Source organism: Lethenteron reissneri, chromosome 41, assembly GCF_015708825.2.
Source record: "Lethenteron reissneri isolate LAM-NWPU_2019-01 chromosome 41, ASM1570882v1, whole genome shotgun sequence".
In the NCBI taxonomy this organism is placed as follows: domain Eukaryota; kingdom Metazoa; phylum Chordata; class Hyperoartia; order Petromyzontiformes; family Petromyzontidae; genus Lethenteron; species Lethenteron reissneri.
The window spans coordinates 4,332,402-4,347,164 of NC_083819.1; the positions used below are offsets into that span (position 1 = coordinate 4,332,402).

The 14,763-nt window shown below is 54.1% G+C and overlaps 1 protein-coding gene across 1 annotated transcript in view; it reads left to right on the forward strand.

The window, feature by feature from the left end:
* Positions 1-14,459, forward strand: part of EML6 (EMAP like 6) — a 198,689-nt gene extending 184,230 nt beyond the window's left edge. Inside the window, exons 35-43 of the mRNA XM_061568264.1 lie at positions 163-320; positions 514-628; positions 1,414-1,602; positions 2,216-2,388; positions 2,719-2,881; positions 3,481-3,584; positions 4,200-4,353; positions 4,731-4,831; positions 6,155-14,459. Of these exons, the coding sequence (XP_061424248.1) occupies positions 163-320; positions 514-628; positions 1,414-1,602; positions 2,216-2,388; positions 2,719-2,881; positions 3,481-3,584; positions 4,200-4,353; positions 4,731-4,831; positions 6,155-6,179 (1,182 nt within the window). The 3' untranslated portion in view covers positions 6,180-14,459. The remainder of the gene's footprint in view (positions 1-162; positions 321-513; positions 629-1,413; positions 1,603-2,215; positions 2,389-2,718; positions 2,882-3,480; positions 3,585-4,199; positions 4,354-4,730; positions 4,832-6,154) is intronic.
* Positions 14,460-14,763: the final 304 nt, after the last annotated feature.

A 14,763-nucleotide genomic window follows, 5' to 3' on the forward strand; every position in this document is an offset into this window, starting at 1 on the left:
CCTGTCCAACCGCTGATGATAACAGTAACGCCTCTCTGTGCCTGACCCCCACATCCCACCCTCTTTCTTACCCATCCCTCTCCTCCACACACCTCCCACTCTACCTCATCCCAATCTCTCTCCAATTGCTCCACATTCCCTCCACCCCCCCGTGACCCGCAGAACAGCCTGACGTTCACGGGCTCGCTGAGCGGCGACGTGTACGTGTGGCGCGAGCACGTGCTGGTGCGCCTGGTGGCACGCGCGCACACGGGCCCCGTGTTCTCCATGTACACGACGCTCAAGGACGGCCTCATCGTCACCGGGGGGAAGGAGCGCCCGTGAGTCGATAGTGCGACGGTCCGCTCGGCCTACAGGCCGGTCCACCAGCCGGCACGAACCCCCGTCGGTCCGTGCCTCCGGTCTCCCACCGCTCCCGACGCGTCGGTCCGTTCCGTGGTTCGGCCCCGTCGCCCGTCCTCTCGCGTCCATCCCCGACTCTGGCCCCGTCGCCTGTCGCCCCCCTCCATCAAGGAGCAAAGAGGGCGGCGCCGTCAAGCTGTGGGACCAGGAGATGAAACGCTGCCGAGCCTTCCAGCTGGAGACTGGGCAGCTCCTGGACTGCGTACGCTCCGTCTGCCGGGGAAAGGTAACAACGTTCCCGATTTCATCGCCAATCGGAAATCTCCCAACAATAGCCTCTTTTTGACGATCAGGCCTCTAGATTTACGCGTGCCTCTGTGTGTGTGTGTTTTGTTGGTGTATATGTATGTATGCGTATAGGGAGCCTCACTAGGTGCTCGCTAACAGCACCTGCCCTAATCGTCTACACAGCTATAAGGGGGGAACTTCGACTCTTTTTTTGAGCGGTGGTATAGTGGTTAGCGCACTGTGCTACAAAACCAGAGGCCTGAATTCGACTACTGGCCGTGGCCAAAATCAGCGGCGAGCGATATCCGAAAACCAGTCCTGGGCCCAGGCCTAGGTCGGCTCGCCCTGAAATGAGTTTCCGGTGTGGTGCGTGAACGTCACCGCGCGGGTGTTTAAAGCTCGGCCGAGCACGAAAAAACGAAATAAAACGAAAAAACTATCAATAAAAATAAAAAACTGAAAAAATACCGCAAATCCATAAAAAATTGGGTAAATACCCCAAAACCACTAACAACTGAAAAAATTACCCCAAAACCACTAAAAACCGAAAAATACCAAAAAAACACGAAAAAAATAAATAAAACGAAAAAAAAACTATAAATAAAAATAAAAAACTTAAAAAATACCGCAAAACCATAAAAAATTGGGTAAATACCCCAAAACCACGTACTCTTTCGCGGTGCCACGCCAGCCTACGTGAGCTCGCAACGCTCGCCCCAGCGGTCGACGCGAGGCCACACCCGCGATCCTCGCCTTGCCCCGCGTGCCCGCGTGCGTGCTCAGGGCAAGATCCTGGTGGGCACGCGCGACGGTGACATCATCGAGGTCGGCGAGAAGAACGCGGCCTCCAACATCCTGATGAGCGGGCACACGCGCGGCCCCATCTGGGGGCTGGCGGCCCACCCGTCGCGCGACGCCGCCGTGTCGGCCAGCGACGACGGCACCGTGCGCATGTGGGACATTGCGGACAAGGTGCGGTGGGTGCCCCGGGGGGGTGGGGGGGAGGTTGGGGGCACACGCACAGCACGGGGTGGGTACTAATATACGATCGGAGCGGGCTCGGAGCGAATCGTCCACCGATCATGCAGACGTTTGCCAATCGAACAAAACGGGGGGGGTGGCGTTTCACACGACGCTCCACTCACCAGTTGGATGACTTGGCTGGCTAATGAATCGACACGCCGATTAACCATCGATGAATTGATACTCTGACGTGGCTGTCGGATCGGCTGCGAGCAGAATGGAGACCGTAGACACCGATTCGGGTTTCACGAGACCGGCAGGACGCGTACGACGCACATTGGCATTTCACTTACGCGACGATGCGACTCTAATAACAATTACACGGGTCAAACACAGAACTCGGCTTCCGATCCCTGACACCGTTGGAGCTCTACAGTCGATGAGAGCGACGTCCCCTGTTCAATTTCCCCCTCTCCTTAGCCTGGCGCCTGGCCTCCTCCAACCCGCGGGTCTCGGTGCAGTCATACCGCCTGCACACTCGATAGTCGTGCCACTGACTCCACTAACTCCCAAAAACCTCTCTCCCACCGCCGCCACCCCCACCCCCCCTCGTCGCCCCCAGCGCCCCGTCAACAAGGTGAGCCTCGGGCAGGCGGCGCGCTCGGCGGCGTACAGCCCCGACGGCGACATGGTGGCCATCGGCCTGGAGAATGGCGAGTTCATCCTCCTGGTGGTGGCCTCCATGAAGGTGTGGGGCAAGAAGCGCGACCGCAAGTCGGCCGTGCAGGACATCAGGTGAGCGAGCCGGGGAGCGTGGGTCGAGCCGGGGAGCGTGGGTCGAGCCGGGGAGCGTGGGTCGAGCCGGGGAGCGTGGGTCGAGCCGGGGAGCGGTTCCACGCAACGGTTCGGCGCGCTGCGCACACGCCTGGCTCCCGTTCCCGGCCGCGGCCAACGTCGGTAGCGAATGTCTGAACCGCTTTTTTGGGGGGAGGCGGTCGGCCTTGGCGTGGTGCCGGCCCCACCGCCGGCCCAGCGCTGCACCGGCTCACGTAAACGGCACGAGCCCTAGCCGCCCGTAACGTCGCCTTAGCCTGCGCGTGTGCGTCTGCGTGAGCGCGGAGCCAGGTTCAGCCCCGACTCGCGCTACCTGGCCGTCGGTTCGTGCGACTGCGCCGTCGACTTCTACGACCTCTCCCAGGGCCCCTCGCTGGCGCGCGTCGGCTACTGCCGCGACGTGCCCAGCTTCGTCATCCAGCTCGACTTCTCCGCCGACGGCCGCTACATCCAGGTGAGCTCCGCGCGGCCCCCCCCCCCCCGGCTCCGCGGGGAGGCCGGGGAGGGGGGGGGACTGTGATTGGCGCGGTTGGTTGGCTACGTACGGTGCGAAAGAAGCTCAACGTACGTACATGAGCAGAATGTTGGGGCGAGCGCTGTTAAGCGAGCGCCTTACGAAGGCCGGCCACGGTACACGAAGGGTTGGGTGGCCAGCACCACGCCCCGGCCGCCTTTGTGTTCCTAGCGGCGATGTTTACACACCGCACCAGATACACATTTGAGGCTGAGTCGACCTAGGGGAGGCCCAGGACCGGTTCAAATACTCGCCACCGGTGCTGGCCGTGAGCGGGAATCGAATTCGGGTCGCCGGTTTCAAAGCGCAGTGCGCTAACCGCTACACCACCGCTCCCCACAAGTTCAACGGACATGCGCAAGTCCGCTGGGGGCGGCTCGTAGCTCGCTCAGTCCCCTAGGTCAACTCGGCCCCGACGGTCGATGGCGGCGCCGTTGAGTTGTCCCGACGCCCCGCGTGTTGACGGTGTGCCGCAGCGTTGCGCCCCCCGCCCCCCCCCCGCCCCCCCCCCGCCCCCCGCCGTGGGCACGCTGCACCAGGTCTCGACGGGCGCGTACCGGCGCGTCGTGTACGAGGTGCCGACGGGGAAACCCGTGCCAGAGCAGACCGTAGTCGACCGCATCACCTGGGCGTCCTGGACCTGGTACGTGTGTGTGTCTGTGTGTGTGTCTGTGTGTGTGTGTGTCTATGTGTGTGTGTCTGTGTGCGTGTCTGTGTGTGTGTGTGTGTCTGTGTGTGTGTCTGTGTGTGTGTCTGTGTGTGTGCGTGTGTGTGTGCGTGTGTCTATGTGTGTGTCTGTGTGTGTGTCTGTGTGTCCGTGTGGGTGTCTGTGTGTGTGTGTCTGTGTGTGTGTGTGCGTGTGTCTGTGTGTGTCTGTGTGTGTGTCTGTGTGTGTGTGGGGAGCGGTGGTGTAGCGGTTTGCGCGCTGCACTTTGAAACCGGCACCCCGAATTCGATTTGGGTCTATCTGAACCGGTCATGGGCCTTCCTTAGGTAGACTCAGCCTCAAATAAGTACCCGGTGCGGTGTGTAAACATCGCCGCTGGGGAGACAAATGCCTAATTAGGTACGCATGTTAAACTTCTTTCGCACCGTATGTAGCCAACCGCACTTATCGGTGGTGCGGGGGCGGTGCGGGGAAAGACAACAACACTAAACACAACAAAAGCAGTTCTAAAGAAATTAGTTTTAGGCTACATGGTGGGGGGGGGTGGGGGGGGAAATCCTTCGTCTTTGTCTGCGTGCGATGACCGAGCAGCACACAGGGTGAGGAGGTGCTCGGAATTTGGCCGCGCAACGCCGAGAAGTGCAACGTGAACTGCGCGAGCGTCTCCCACTCGGGCCTCACCGTCGCCACCGGCGACGACTTCGGCCTCGTCAAACTCTTCGACTTCCCGTGCCAAGAGCGATTCGTGAGCTCCCGCGTCGCGTCACGCCCCCACCCCACCCGCCCCCCTGCCGTCCCCCGCGCGCTCGTGTTCGCTCCGCGCGACTTTGTCCCGACGTTTCTTCCTGGCCGCGCGTGCCGGGCTCGCGTTCTCGTCCAGAGCGGGACGACGTCGAACGGGATCATCGGGGAACCTCGCAATGTTCGCGCCGAACCCACGTGGCTCACGTCCGCGTGCCGGGAGCGTGTTCGGGTAAAAGCCGCTGCGTCGTAGAGAGCCGCCGCGCGGCAGCACGAACGCGACAACCCACGCGGTCGTACGTCAGCATCCAATTATCGGCTCGTTGAAACCACCGACGGCGCGGTTACGCGAGGTCGCCATGCCGCTGTCTCCGTGTGCAGACGAAACACAAGCGGTTTACCGGCCACTCGCTGCACGTGACGGCCGTGCGCTTCTCCCAGGGAGATCGATTCCTGCTCACGGCAGGAGGCCAGGACAGCAGGTACCCTCGTCCACAAAAATAAAAAATAACCCCCCTTCCCCGAGCACCGAGCCGACTCGCCACCTATTCACGCCGGTCCGGAGCATTCTGTACTACCTCCGTGTGGATTGACAACAGCAGATTAAAGACGTCGCTGTAGATTTGTTATCCACTCCACTTGACTGCTGCGAAGCAGAGCGGATCTCGTCCATTCCCCCTGGCCGATGGTTTGAGATTTGTGGCCACACTCGCAGGGCCCTGGAGCATGAGTGGGTGGTGTGCCCAGCACCACGCCTGCCGATGTTCACACACCGCACCAGCTACTCACTTAAGGCTGAGTTGACCTAGGGATGGCCTTGATTCGAGTTAATTAAGATATCACCACTTATCCGCTGATGTTAAGCGGGACTGGGAAGTGGGATTGCCGGGTCTCATAGCGCAGTGCGATGATCACCCCACTTGCTGTACTGCCATCTCCAGGCTATCTCACTCGCAGCACAATGCTCTTGGGAGTTTTACAACAGTCCAGTGATCCGCCGACCTCTGCCTGCAAAGTGATGGGTTCGACACGCACCGCCGCGCGTGTCCTGTACGCTATAGCTGCGGGATAGGATTATTGAGGGTTTAATTCACTGGATTCAGGTGCTAGCCTTTGTGTACAGAAGTACCCTTATTTCTTCGTATTCAAAGTAGTCATTGATATTGTTATTATCAGCTTTCTATTTCGCTTAGATTTCATCGTTACTTGTGAGTGTAGTTTTATTTTTATGTGCAGCGCTTTGAGATGCTTCAACATGAAAGGCACTTTATAAAATGCAGGTTGTTTTTATTATTACACGGAGGTGGAGCAATGGCAGTGTTTTCCGCACTGCGTTATGAAACCGCCAACCTGAGTTGGATCCCGGGTCACAGTTCACATCAGTGTGCGAGTGATACCTGAGCAGTTCCTGCCCCCACCCCCCACCCACCCACTACCCATCACCAACCCGCACTGACCAGCGTGGTGAGGTATGGTCAAACAACTCCCATGACCCGCATGGAGCATAGAGGCTGTCATCCAGCAGTGGACTGACAATTTGCTGAAATGTAATCATGTACATATATTTTTTCATTATTATTAAAACTATTCACTGGACCTGATTCGGTTTTCCCGCGGATTCCGCACACATTCACTCAGCCATGGAAAGCAGTTCATCTCCGGCGTGGCGTGGACGAGTTCCGAGACATCCTGCGTGCCTTTTTTTTTACCTACGTGACTTTACCGAAAAAACCTAAGAATATGAATCCTGCGTGCCCATTTCCCCCCCCCCACCCCTCGTCCTCTGTCTCTCTCTCTCCACGCAGCGTGTTCGTGTGGAAGTGCCAATGATCGTTGGGCGATGGGGGAGCTCGGAAGACGGGGTGCGAAGCTGCCCCCGCCGCTCCCTGGGGGCCCACCGCCGCGGGGAAGGAGAGAAAAAAGGAGCGGCGGCGCTTATGCCATCCTTACCGGAGCGCGGCACACGCGTGTTTGTGGGTTCCGTGCGGCGCTCGATGGATAAATTTTTGGCTGACGCCGATCGAAGTGTCTTGGCTCCTGATCGATGGGTTCGGTTCAACCCTCCGTCGAAGGGCTGCCGCGGCAAATGCGTGCTCAGGTCGCGGCTCTGGCGGGTGTCGTTTTGCCAATGAGCCTGCTTTCGAAAGCCCTTGAATTGGCGGCGGGATGAACGGGTCCGCTGTTTACGGTAAGACTCGGCGGTTACGGAGGTTTGCGATCGCAGGTGAAGCGAAACTCTCCGCGATTTCACGAGCCGCGCGGACTGACGTGTAGCGATGCCTACGGACGTTGCACCGATCGCAGAAGCTCGAGCAGGTTCGAGCCTGGTGAGCACGGGGAGCAGTGACCACCAGGGGCTTGCCAGGTGTTGTAGGCTCAGGCTGCAAAGTGGCCAGGAGGTGGCAGTATTGAGTGTCGCCACTGAGCACGCTTGGTGGGTTTTCCTCTGGATACGCTGGTTTTCTGCCACGTGAAGCCAAACACACAATAATGCAGCAGCGTCCCACCTAAACAAGCCCTGAAACTCACGGAGGCTTCAATGGCTAAATCTTTGGCATTGTTACAGAGGTGCCTGCCGTGTTTGGCTGGCGAGTGTCACTGCTGTCCATCCCAACTATGTCAAGGTCACTTCTCGAATGCGAGAAATTCATCCCACACCCACTGGCCTCGCGAGGGGGCGAGCTCTCGCCCGTCGTCGCGATTGCGCGCCGACATCGGCCTCTGCCCCAATTCTTTTCCGCGTAAAATTTCCGCTTGGGGGAAAGTAAGTTAATGAATTGCACGGATGTGGGCCACAGCATAATTATGTACGGCCTGGGTACATATGGCCAACGCACGGCCTGGGTACGTACGGCCTGTGCACGGCCTAGGCTGGCCCATGCTTTTACCCCTTTTCCGTTGGCACCTTCTGAACGCCACCCGAGCCACAAAGCCCTCGGCAGTGTAACGGATGGTTTTGCGCCCACCGGCTATTTTGCTGGAGCCGAGCCAGAACACAAACCCTGAAGCTGTGGCCTCACAAGACATTCTGAATCTTTGGCTCAGTGCCAATAGGGGGGGGTGGGGGCAGGGCTGACGACGCATCTGTATCGTGTGTGACGTCGGTCAGTACGCCGTGAGGACAACGGCGTCACCACGTCGTCGCCCACGCGGCCGCGGGTCGATCGGTGCGCGTCACGACAGGCGGAACGGGCTCGGCTTCTGCAGTGGATAACAACCGGGCGGCTCCTGCGCCGTGCCGGGCTGGCTCGGGTTTGCGCTGTGGGAAAAGGGGTTGTTCGTGGTCTGAAGTTTGGATAAGAATCGTCGGTCCCCCGATGTATGTGCCTGTGGTGATGCTGCTGCTCCTGCTGCTGCTGCAGCCATTTCTTGATGGCAAGACGCAGCTGCGTGGAGACGCAGCTGCGTGGAGATGCAGCACGTTGCTGCCGATGCGACCGCCGCCGTCGCGAAGCGCGGAGGGTTAAGCTCGGCCGTGTAAAATATCGTAGTCCCTTCGTCCAATGGACCCGTGTACATACGACTCAATGAGGCGCAGCGGTAACGCTACCAAACGTCCCAGTTCGGCGGGGATAGTTTCAGTGGTTTCAGAAAGTGTGTGCAGGTGTTCTCTAAGCTTTAATGAAAATCGGGATTTTGTACCCCGGTTTAACATTTGGGGACATTGTGCTCCTTACTCATGATTTAGGGCGAAGGGCAGAGCTACATGTGGAGTGGGTGGGGCTACCTGGGTAGTGGGCGGGGCTATCCCAAGCAGTGGGCAGGGCCAACGTCAGAGTGGGGCTAGGGCCATTTGCTGTGAGCGGGGCTAGTGGTTGGGTGGGCGTGGCTATGTAAAAGGAGGCGGGGCGTGAGAGTGGAGAAGGCTCCCAGAAATGTGGGCAGCTTTACGCGGCGGTTGGCTTGAGGCACGTGTCAATAAGTCAATGGCAATGTTGTGTACTTGTACGTGACCTGTGCATAGTTAATATTCGTGTACGAGAGCGGCTGTGAGTGCGTGCACGCGCGCCCGTGTGCAAGTGTACATTCAATGAATGGTGGATGTCGTTCACCTGAATTTATATCAGTAAATGCCGAAAGTTGCTTTAATTGGGACTGCGTGAAAGGCCGTATGTGAATTAAGGGCAAGCTGCATGAGTGTTGAAGATCTCACCGGATACTGACCCAGCCTACCTAGACTCAATCATCTGTGGGTAAAAACAACAACAAACACAACCCCAAAATTACAATCGCTAGTGTTGTTAATAATCGTATCACAGTACCATGTATTATCATTTATAGCAAGATAAGTGAGAATGTGTGTGTGTGCGTGTGGATCATTTGCCCTGTGTGGCCTTAGCGTAAACGTCAACTCCATCTCGCCACGCCGTTCGTACAGATTCGGTGTTAATTAACGGCGTCTCGGTCGATCACTTTTTTTCTCTTTTCCATCCTCCGATCTCAACATCCTGCACCGGACGCAACGGCCCGTTTTGCTAGCCAGTCATCGTTACTGCAGCCTGGTGAAAATACACGGGGACTTGATTTCAACGGAACTTCGTGGATGTTGTTTATGTTATTGTACATATTACGTATCCATCGGTTTGGTGCTATTGTGCTGCGGGCTCTCATTTACCGATTCGTTCGTGTACTCAATTGAGGCTAATGGATATTATTTTAGTCCTTTAACCTACCGGGGCGAGGTTGATGTTAAATATAAACCGCTGCAGTCATTTTATCTCCGTGGGTTGTCGCAATAGTAAAATGTCTTTTTTTTTTTGTTGCTAAGACAAAGACACCGCTCGTTATCGTGTGGTGGTAGGCAGGCAATGCGAAGCAGTGCCAGGAGACTCGGTTCATCACCTTTAGCCACGATCTAGCCACCGCTGGATGAAGGCTTCCCCACAGCCGTCGACATCTCTCTCGCGCGTGGTCTTGCGGTGCGCCAATCCATCCCGTGCGCCCGAGATGTGATTTCACTCCTCCATCTCCGCGGTAGGCGTCCTCTCGCCTATAATAAGATGACCGCGTTTTTTTTCTTGCTCCTCTTATCCTCACTTGGGCGCACGTAATGGGATAGGATGACGTAGTTCCACTGGGCCACGTCCAGGTCAGTTACGCAATGAAGTGCGGATGATAGGACGATGGCTTTGCAGACACTCCTGGCTTGCGCCTGTTATCCTTGCAAAAGCGCAGTTGACAGGAATAAGGAACTGAAAATACGGATATGAAGAATTTTCTCTTGTCGATTCAGTGGGTCGCGTAAAATTTGAAATAGCGGGCGATAGGATAGTGCAGCGTTCTTCATTGCAAGGCCCGCGGGGGGAGGGGGGGCACTAGCGGCCCGTGGTGACCTTTCATGCGGCCCCCGACAATACACAAAGAGTGAAAACGCTCCCCATCCCCCTCGTCATCGTGCTGCTGTCAAACCCCCCCAATGGTTTCAAAGGTGCGGCGGTCCCTCGCTCACACTGACGACGTCTCATCGGCCAAAGTGCCCTCCGCCCCCCCGCATACCCCCTCTTAAAATGAGTGAAGAACGCCGGTGTAGCGGATAAGGGGGAGTTTCACGGCCCATCAGTCGCGTTTGTATCATTGTTTGTTTGTTTGTTTTAAGTCGGCATGCCAAAGTTTACTATGCACTAAACTTGTACCAGTTCACTGTGCTCCCTGTGCGTGGCGTGGGCCGAGTTGTGGATGCGGTTGCCATGCACTTTCCAACCGTTCCATCCATCGTGGCTTCAACGTGACACAACCTGTTTGCACATGCGCGCGCATACGTAATACGTGTAACACACGTGCACCAAAATGACTACATAATACGTACCGTAGATATGCATTACTCCGCATATGCGCACGCACGCACACGCGCGCGAGTACAAACGTGTACGCGCAGTGTAGCGTGGTCGGAAAGGGTCCTGAGACAAGAAATAAGCCGAACCCCCCCCCCCGCGCCCCCCACTTCCCGATCTCTTCATAGCTCAAACCCTGGGCCCTCCCATCCCGTGGGCCTTGGCGCAGTTGCACCGCCTACACACTCGCAATAGCTACGCCGCTGCTCACGCACTCGGACACATTAAATAAAAAAGATGCATTCAACACCGGTGCAATATAATCTTTCAGTCATTTTTCGGCTTCATTACGTTTCGAACTGTGGGACTCGATACCATCGTCAGCTTTTCATTGTTTTGTTGTTGTTGCTATATTTGAATTATTGCGATCGTACTTTTTAACTCAATAAACCAGAGACGTGTGTTTTTTTAAATTTTGCTTATCGTGTTTCCCCACGGTGTCACCACAAATGAAATAACCGAGGGCGTGTCCCCCTTCAAATTATGACATCTCAGTATTTCTGTTTGGAACAAAAGATGTTGAATTTGATTTAAACGCCGAGCGCTGGTGTTGCTTTCATCTCGCGGTTTACAACTTCAATGTCGGATTTGGGGTCACGGTGGAGATGGATCCGTCACGGCAACTCGACCGCGCAATCCGCCAAATCGGTGATTTTTTTTTTCTTTCCAATTTACTAAACCGGTTTTGGTTTGTCTTCACGTGCTGTTCAAATCAGATTTGCGCTGCCCGATGCAGCAGAATCTTGAGATACTTTTTATAGTCATTAAATTCAGGATTTTTTTTTGCAATTTTTTTAACGTATATTTTTATTTTATTTTTTTGCTATACACAAAAGCAAAGGCCCTCCGCAGAACATTGAGCGACAAAAAGAGATAAATTGTCTCATTTACGTAATTACAATTTATGATTGTATTCACTCAGCAGGTTGCCCCGGATGTGTTTTCGGGTTGTGCCGAATGTATGGCTGTGTTCGTCAGATCCTGAAGAAGCTTCCGGCACGTGGGGCGAAATGTCGGACATCGTGCCGAACAACGCGGCCACGGTTCATGCCCAAATACCACGTTTGGAGAGTTAAAATTAAGTATTTTGATTTAAAACATTGTTAAAATAGTTTTGTTTTTGGTTTACCATTCAATTGAACTAAATTGAGCTGAAATTTCACTCACTGAAATGCACACGCGCACACGTATATAAAGATATACTCCACACGTGAATAATATACGTAACTTATTTTATATATATGGAATCTAAAGATATATAACACCTGGCAATGTATATAGTAATGTGTACACGCCACACAACATGTACATACATAAGTGCGGTATCTCAATTGTGTCTGCAATGTTGTACATACGTCTTGTAAATAATCTACGAATGAACGGTCATGCATGTACGCGTTACTGGTGAGGCGCACACGGCTCTGTGTCCTCCATCCATCGGTACGAACATCACTACATCGCACAAGTTGTTACAAGGCGTGCACGCGTCTCTCTACGTTTGTCATGTGCGGAGCCTCAGATGAGAGAATATCTGGTGCGGTGTGCAGTCAACGTCAGCACTAGGGAAAGACAAAGGGGGCCGGGCGTGGTGCTGGCCACCCACGCCCTCGTGTGCCGTGCCGGCCTTCATGGGTGCTCCTAAACAGCACTTAGCCCTCCCAGGCTATACGGGGGATATTTGTTGTGCGTCGCCAAGTACCGGTATACATGCAGCATGTACCAGACGCGAATGAGTCCCATTGACGTTTAGGCGTGCGCAGTTTACATACATACACGCGGTTATACACATTGGCTTGGCCACACGATTAATAATAATCACACGCTCTGTTAGTGGCGTGCTGCAGTGTTAATGCTGTGCAGTGCATTACACTGAATGCAAATGTCTCACACACAGAGAGAGAGAGAGACGAAAGCTACGGCTGAGTAAAACAGAGGCAGTGGGGAGCCCACAGATTTAATCGTTTGTGAAAATCACATTTCAACCTCGAGGCTGCTGTACGCCAACACATGCGCTAGGGTGCAGTCTTGATCAGAGTTGCGCGGCACGGCGCACTTGGCCACGAATTTGAATCGACAATCTCACGTCCCCCGCGTGTATTGCAGCACTGTTGGAGCGAGGCCCAGCTGAAATATAACATCCGTGAGATTATTTCATTGCACTTGAAAGGAACCACAGAAATGCAATTACACTTTTTTTTGTGACTTCGAAATTGATCATTTTCATCCCATCCCATGGGTGAATTCAAACCGCGTATGAGTGAATTTAAACCACGTGGGTTAATTCAAACCACGTATAAGTGAATTTAAACCACGTGGGTTAATTCAAACCGCATATGAGTTAATTCAAACCGCATATAAGTGAATTTGAACCAAATGGGTGAATTTAAACCGCATATGAGTGAATTCAACCCGCATATTGGTGAATTTAAACCACATGGGTGAATTTTAACCGCATGTGGGTGAATTAAAACCGCATATGGGTGAATTTAACCCGCATATGGGTGAATTCAAACCGCGCAGCGAATTCCCTGAAGAAATATGTTCATCCCATATATGCGAAATCGCACAAACTGAACCCGCATAGAACGAGAGAAGCCCTGTGTATCCCATTCTCGCATTGTATAACCACAGGGTGGCCTCTTTCGTACATGTCTGTATGCTCGTGGGTGCGCGTGTTGACACTTTTGTGAGTAAAGTACGAAAGATAAACCCGTTAATTTCCCCAAAAGCCTCTCTCATAATTTGTCGGTGTACGCCCCACAAACTGAACGTGAGATGTAGCTTTTTTTTTCTTAATGACGTATAATTGTACACCGGTCATGCGCGACATTGGATGGCGTTTAATAATCTAACGACCTCAAGTAAAAATCGAATCGGAACGTTCGTCGGCTGATCGAACGTAAATATGTATATGCGCATACGAGTGTGTAAAATGCCATTTCACAAGTACTATACAGTTCTGTAAGAGTCAGCGGTGTTTTAAATTGCTCTCGCAATGAAGGTCTGGGATTATGCCAGCCAATTATAAGGCATTGCGTTTTTTTTGTTGAATTAACTTACCACTTTGTGGAGAGGTCATTTCCAAGTGTAGGGTCTGAGTTGCAACACTGGTTGGCATCACAGGGTTGTTATTATTTATGATCCGATTTACATCACGGTGGGACCGGTGGCACTCTGGATCGTGAGTGACTTTCCTGCAGGGAAGAAGCGGCAGATCCCAGCGAGAATCGAGCGGCGATATCCACGCGAGCCAGCTCGGGATTGGCGGTCGCTGGGATTCTGAGCCCAGTTTTCACTTCCACAATCAATCAATCAATGCGTTTGAGCATTATAATTAGCCGACAGTTTGAGGTCGTTGAACAAAATGATGCACGTGGTGTTCAGCGCAGGGGTCGGAAACCAGAACATCAAGACGAACCATTTGTTTCGAATTCGGTGAAAAAAATTCTGTATTTCAATAGCCGCAATGCACTGTGGTGGTGAATACGAGACGGTGGTGGTCCTTAATAAACGATGTCACGAAGCGGTCCTTAAAGAGCCACATTTTGCCGACCCCTGGTATAGCGTGTAGATCTTAAGCCTTCTAAACCTTCACATCTCCACCATGTAGGGCTATCCGTGTGCCCCCCCCCCCCCATGTCTTCAAACTAAAACGGAACTATTACATCTAACGCCGTGACGTCAAAGCGCGCCCCCCCCCCCCCAAATCGCGGGGCCCGGGGCGGTCGGACCTATTCGCCGTACCATAGGGATGGCTCTGCCACCTTGTCAATGGCGTCCCACATCATCATTCGTCCACTACACATGGACCTGAGCAAAATTTGGTACCACCTAAGGAAGCAAGCACATATTTAGTCGTACCCGTTTTTTTAATTTTCGGCCACTACGAGTGAATTACACGATGACACCACTCGTTTGAATTGGTCACACAATTCACTGTCATTGGCCGCGTAAAGGAATTGGAATCGCTAAAGTTCTGCCACTTGAGATGGTAGCGACGAGTGAAATATCTGGTCTATATCGAGCGTGTGCCGTCGAAGATCAATCAAGCTTGTTCGGTTTAACACAAAGATACAAACCCATTAGGGGCACGTTGCTAACATTTCACGCATGCAGTTCAAACTGCCGTCTATAATTTTGTTTCATAGTGGTTGATGCCCGTGTGGACGCCCTGTATTTTATATGCACTCACGGCGAATGACATTTGAACATGCTCGCTGTTATCTACTGCCTGACACAAGGTTGGAGCTGAGAATTAAAATGATCCTGAACCACCCGACCTTGGCTCCGACCCCACATTTCAAGGGCAGCACCTATTAATATATGGCGGTCGTGGCGGTGGTGGCGGCGGTGGTGGCGGTGGTGGTGGTGGTGGTGGCGGCGGCGGCGGTGGCGGCGGTAGTGGCGGTGGTGATGGTGGTGATGGTGGTGGTGGCGGCGGTGGTGGTGGTGGTGGCGGTGGTGGCGGTGGCAGTGGCGGCGGCGGTGGTGGTGGCGGTGGTGGTGGCGGTGGTGGCGGTGGTGGTAGCGAGGGGGCGGCATATGCACATCTTCGGTGTGCAACTCCACGAGAGCGATGAGAC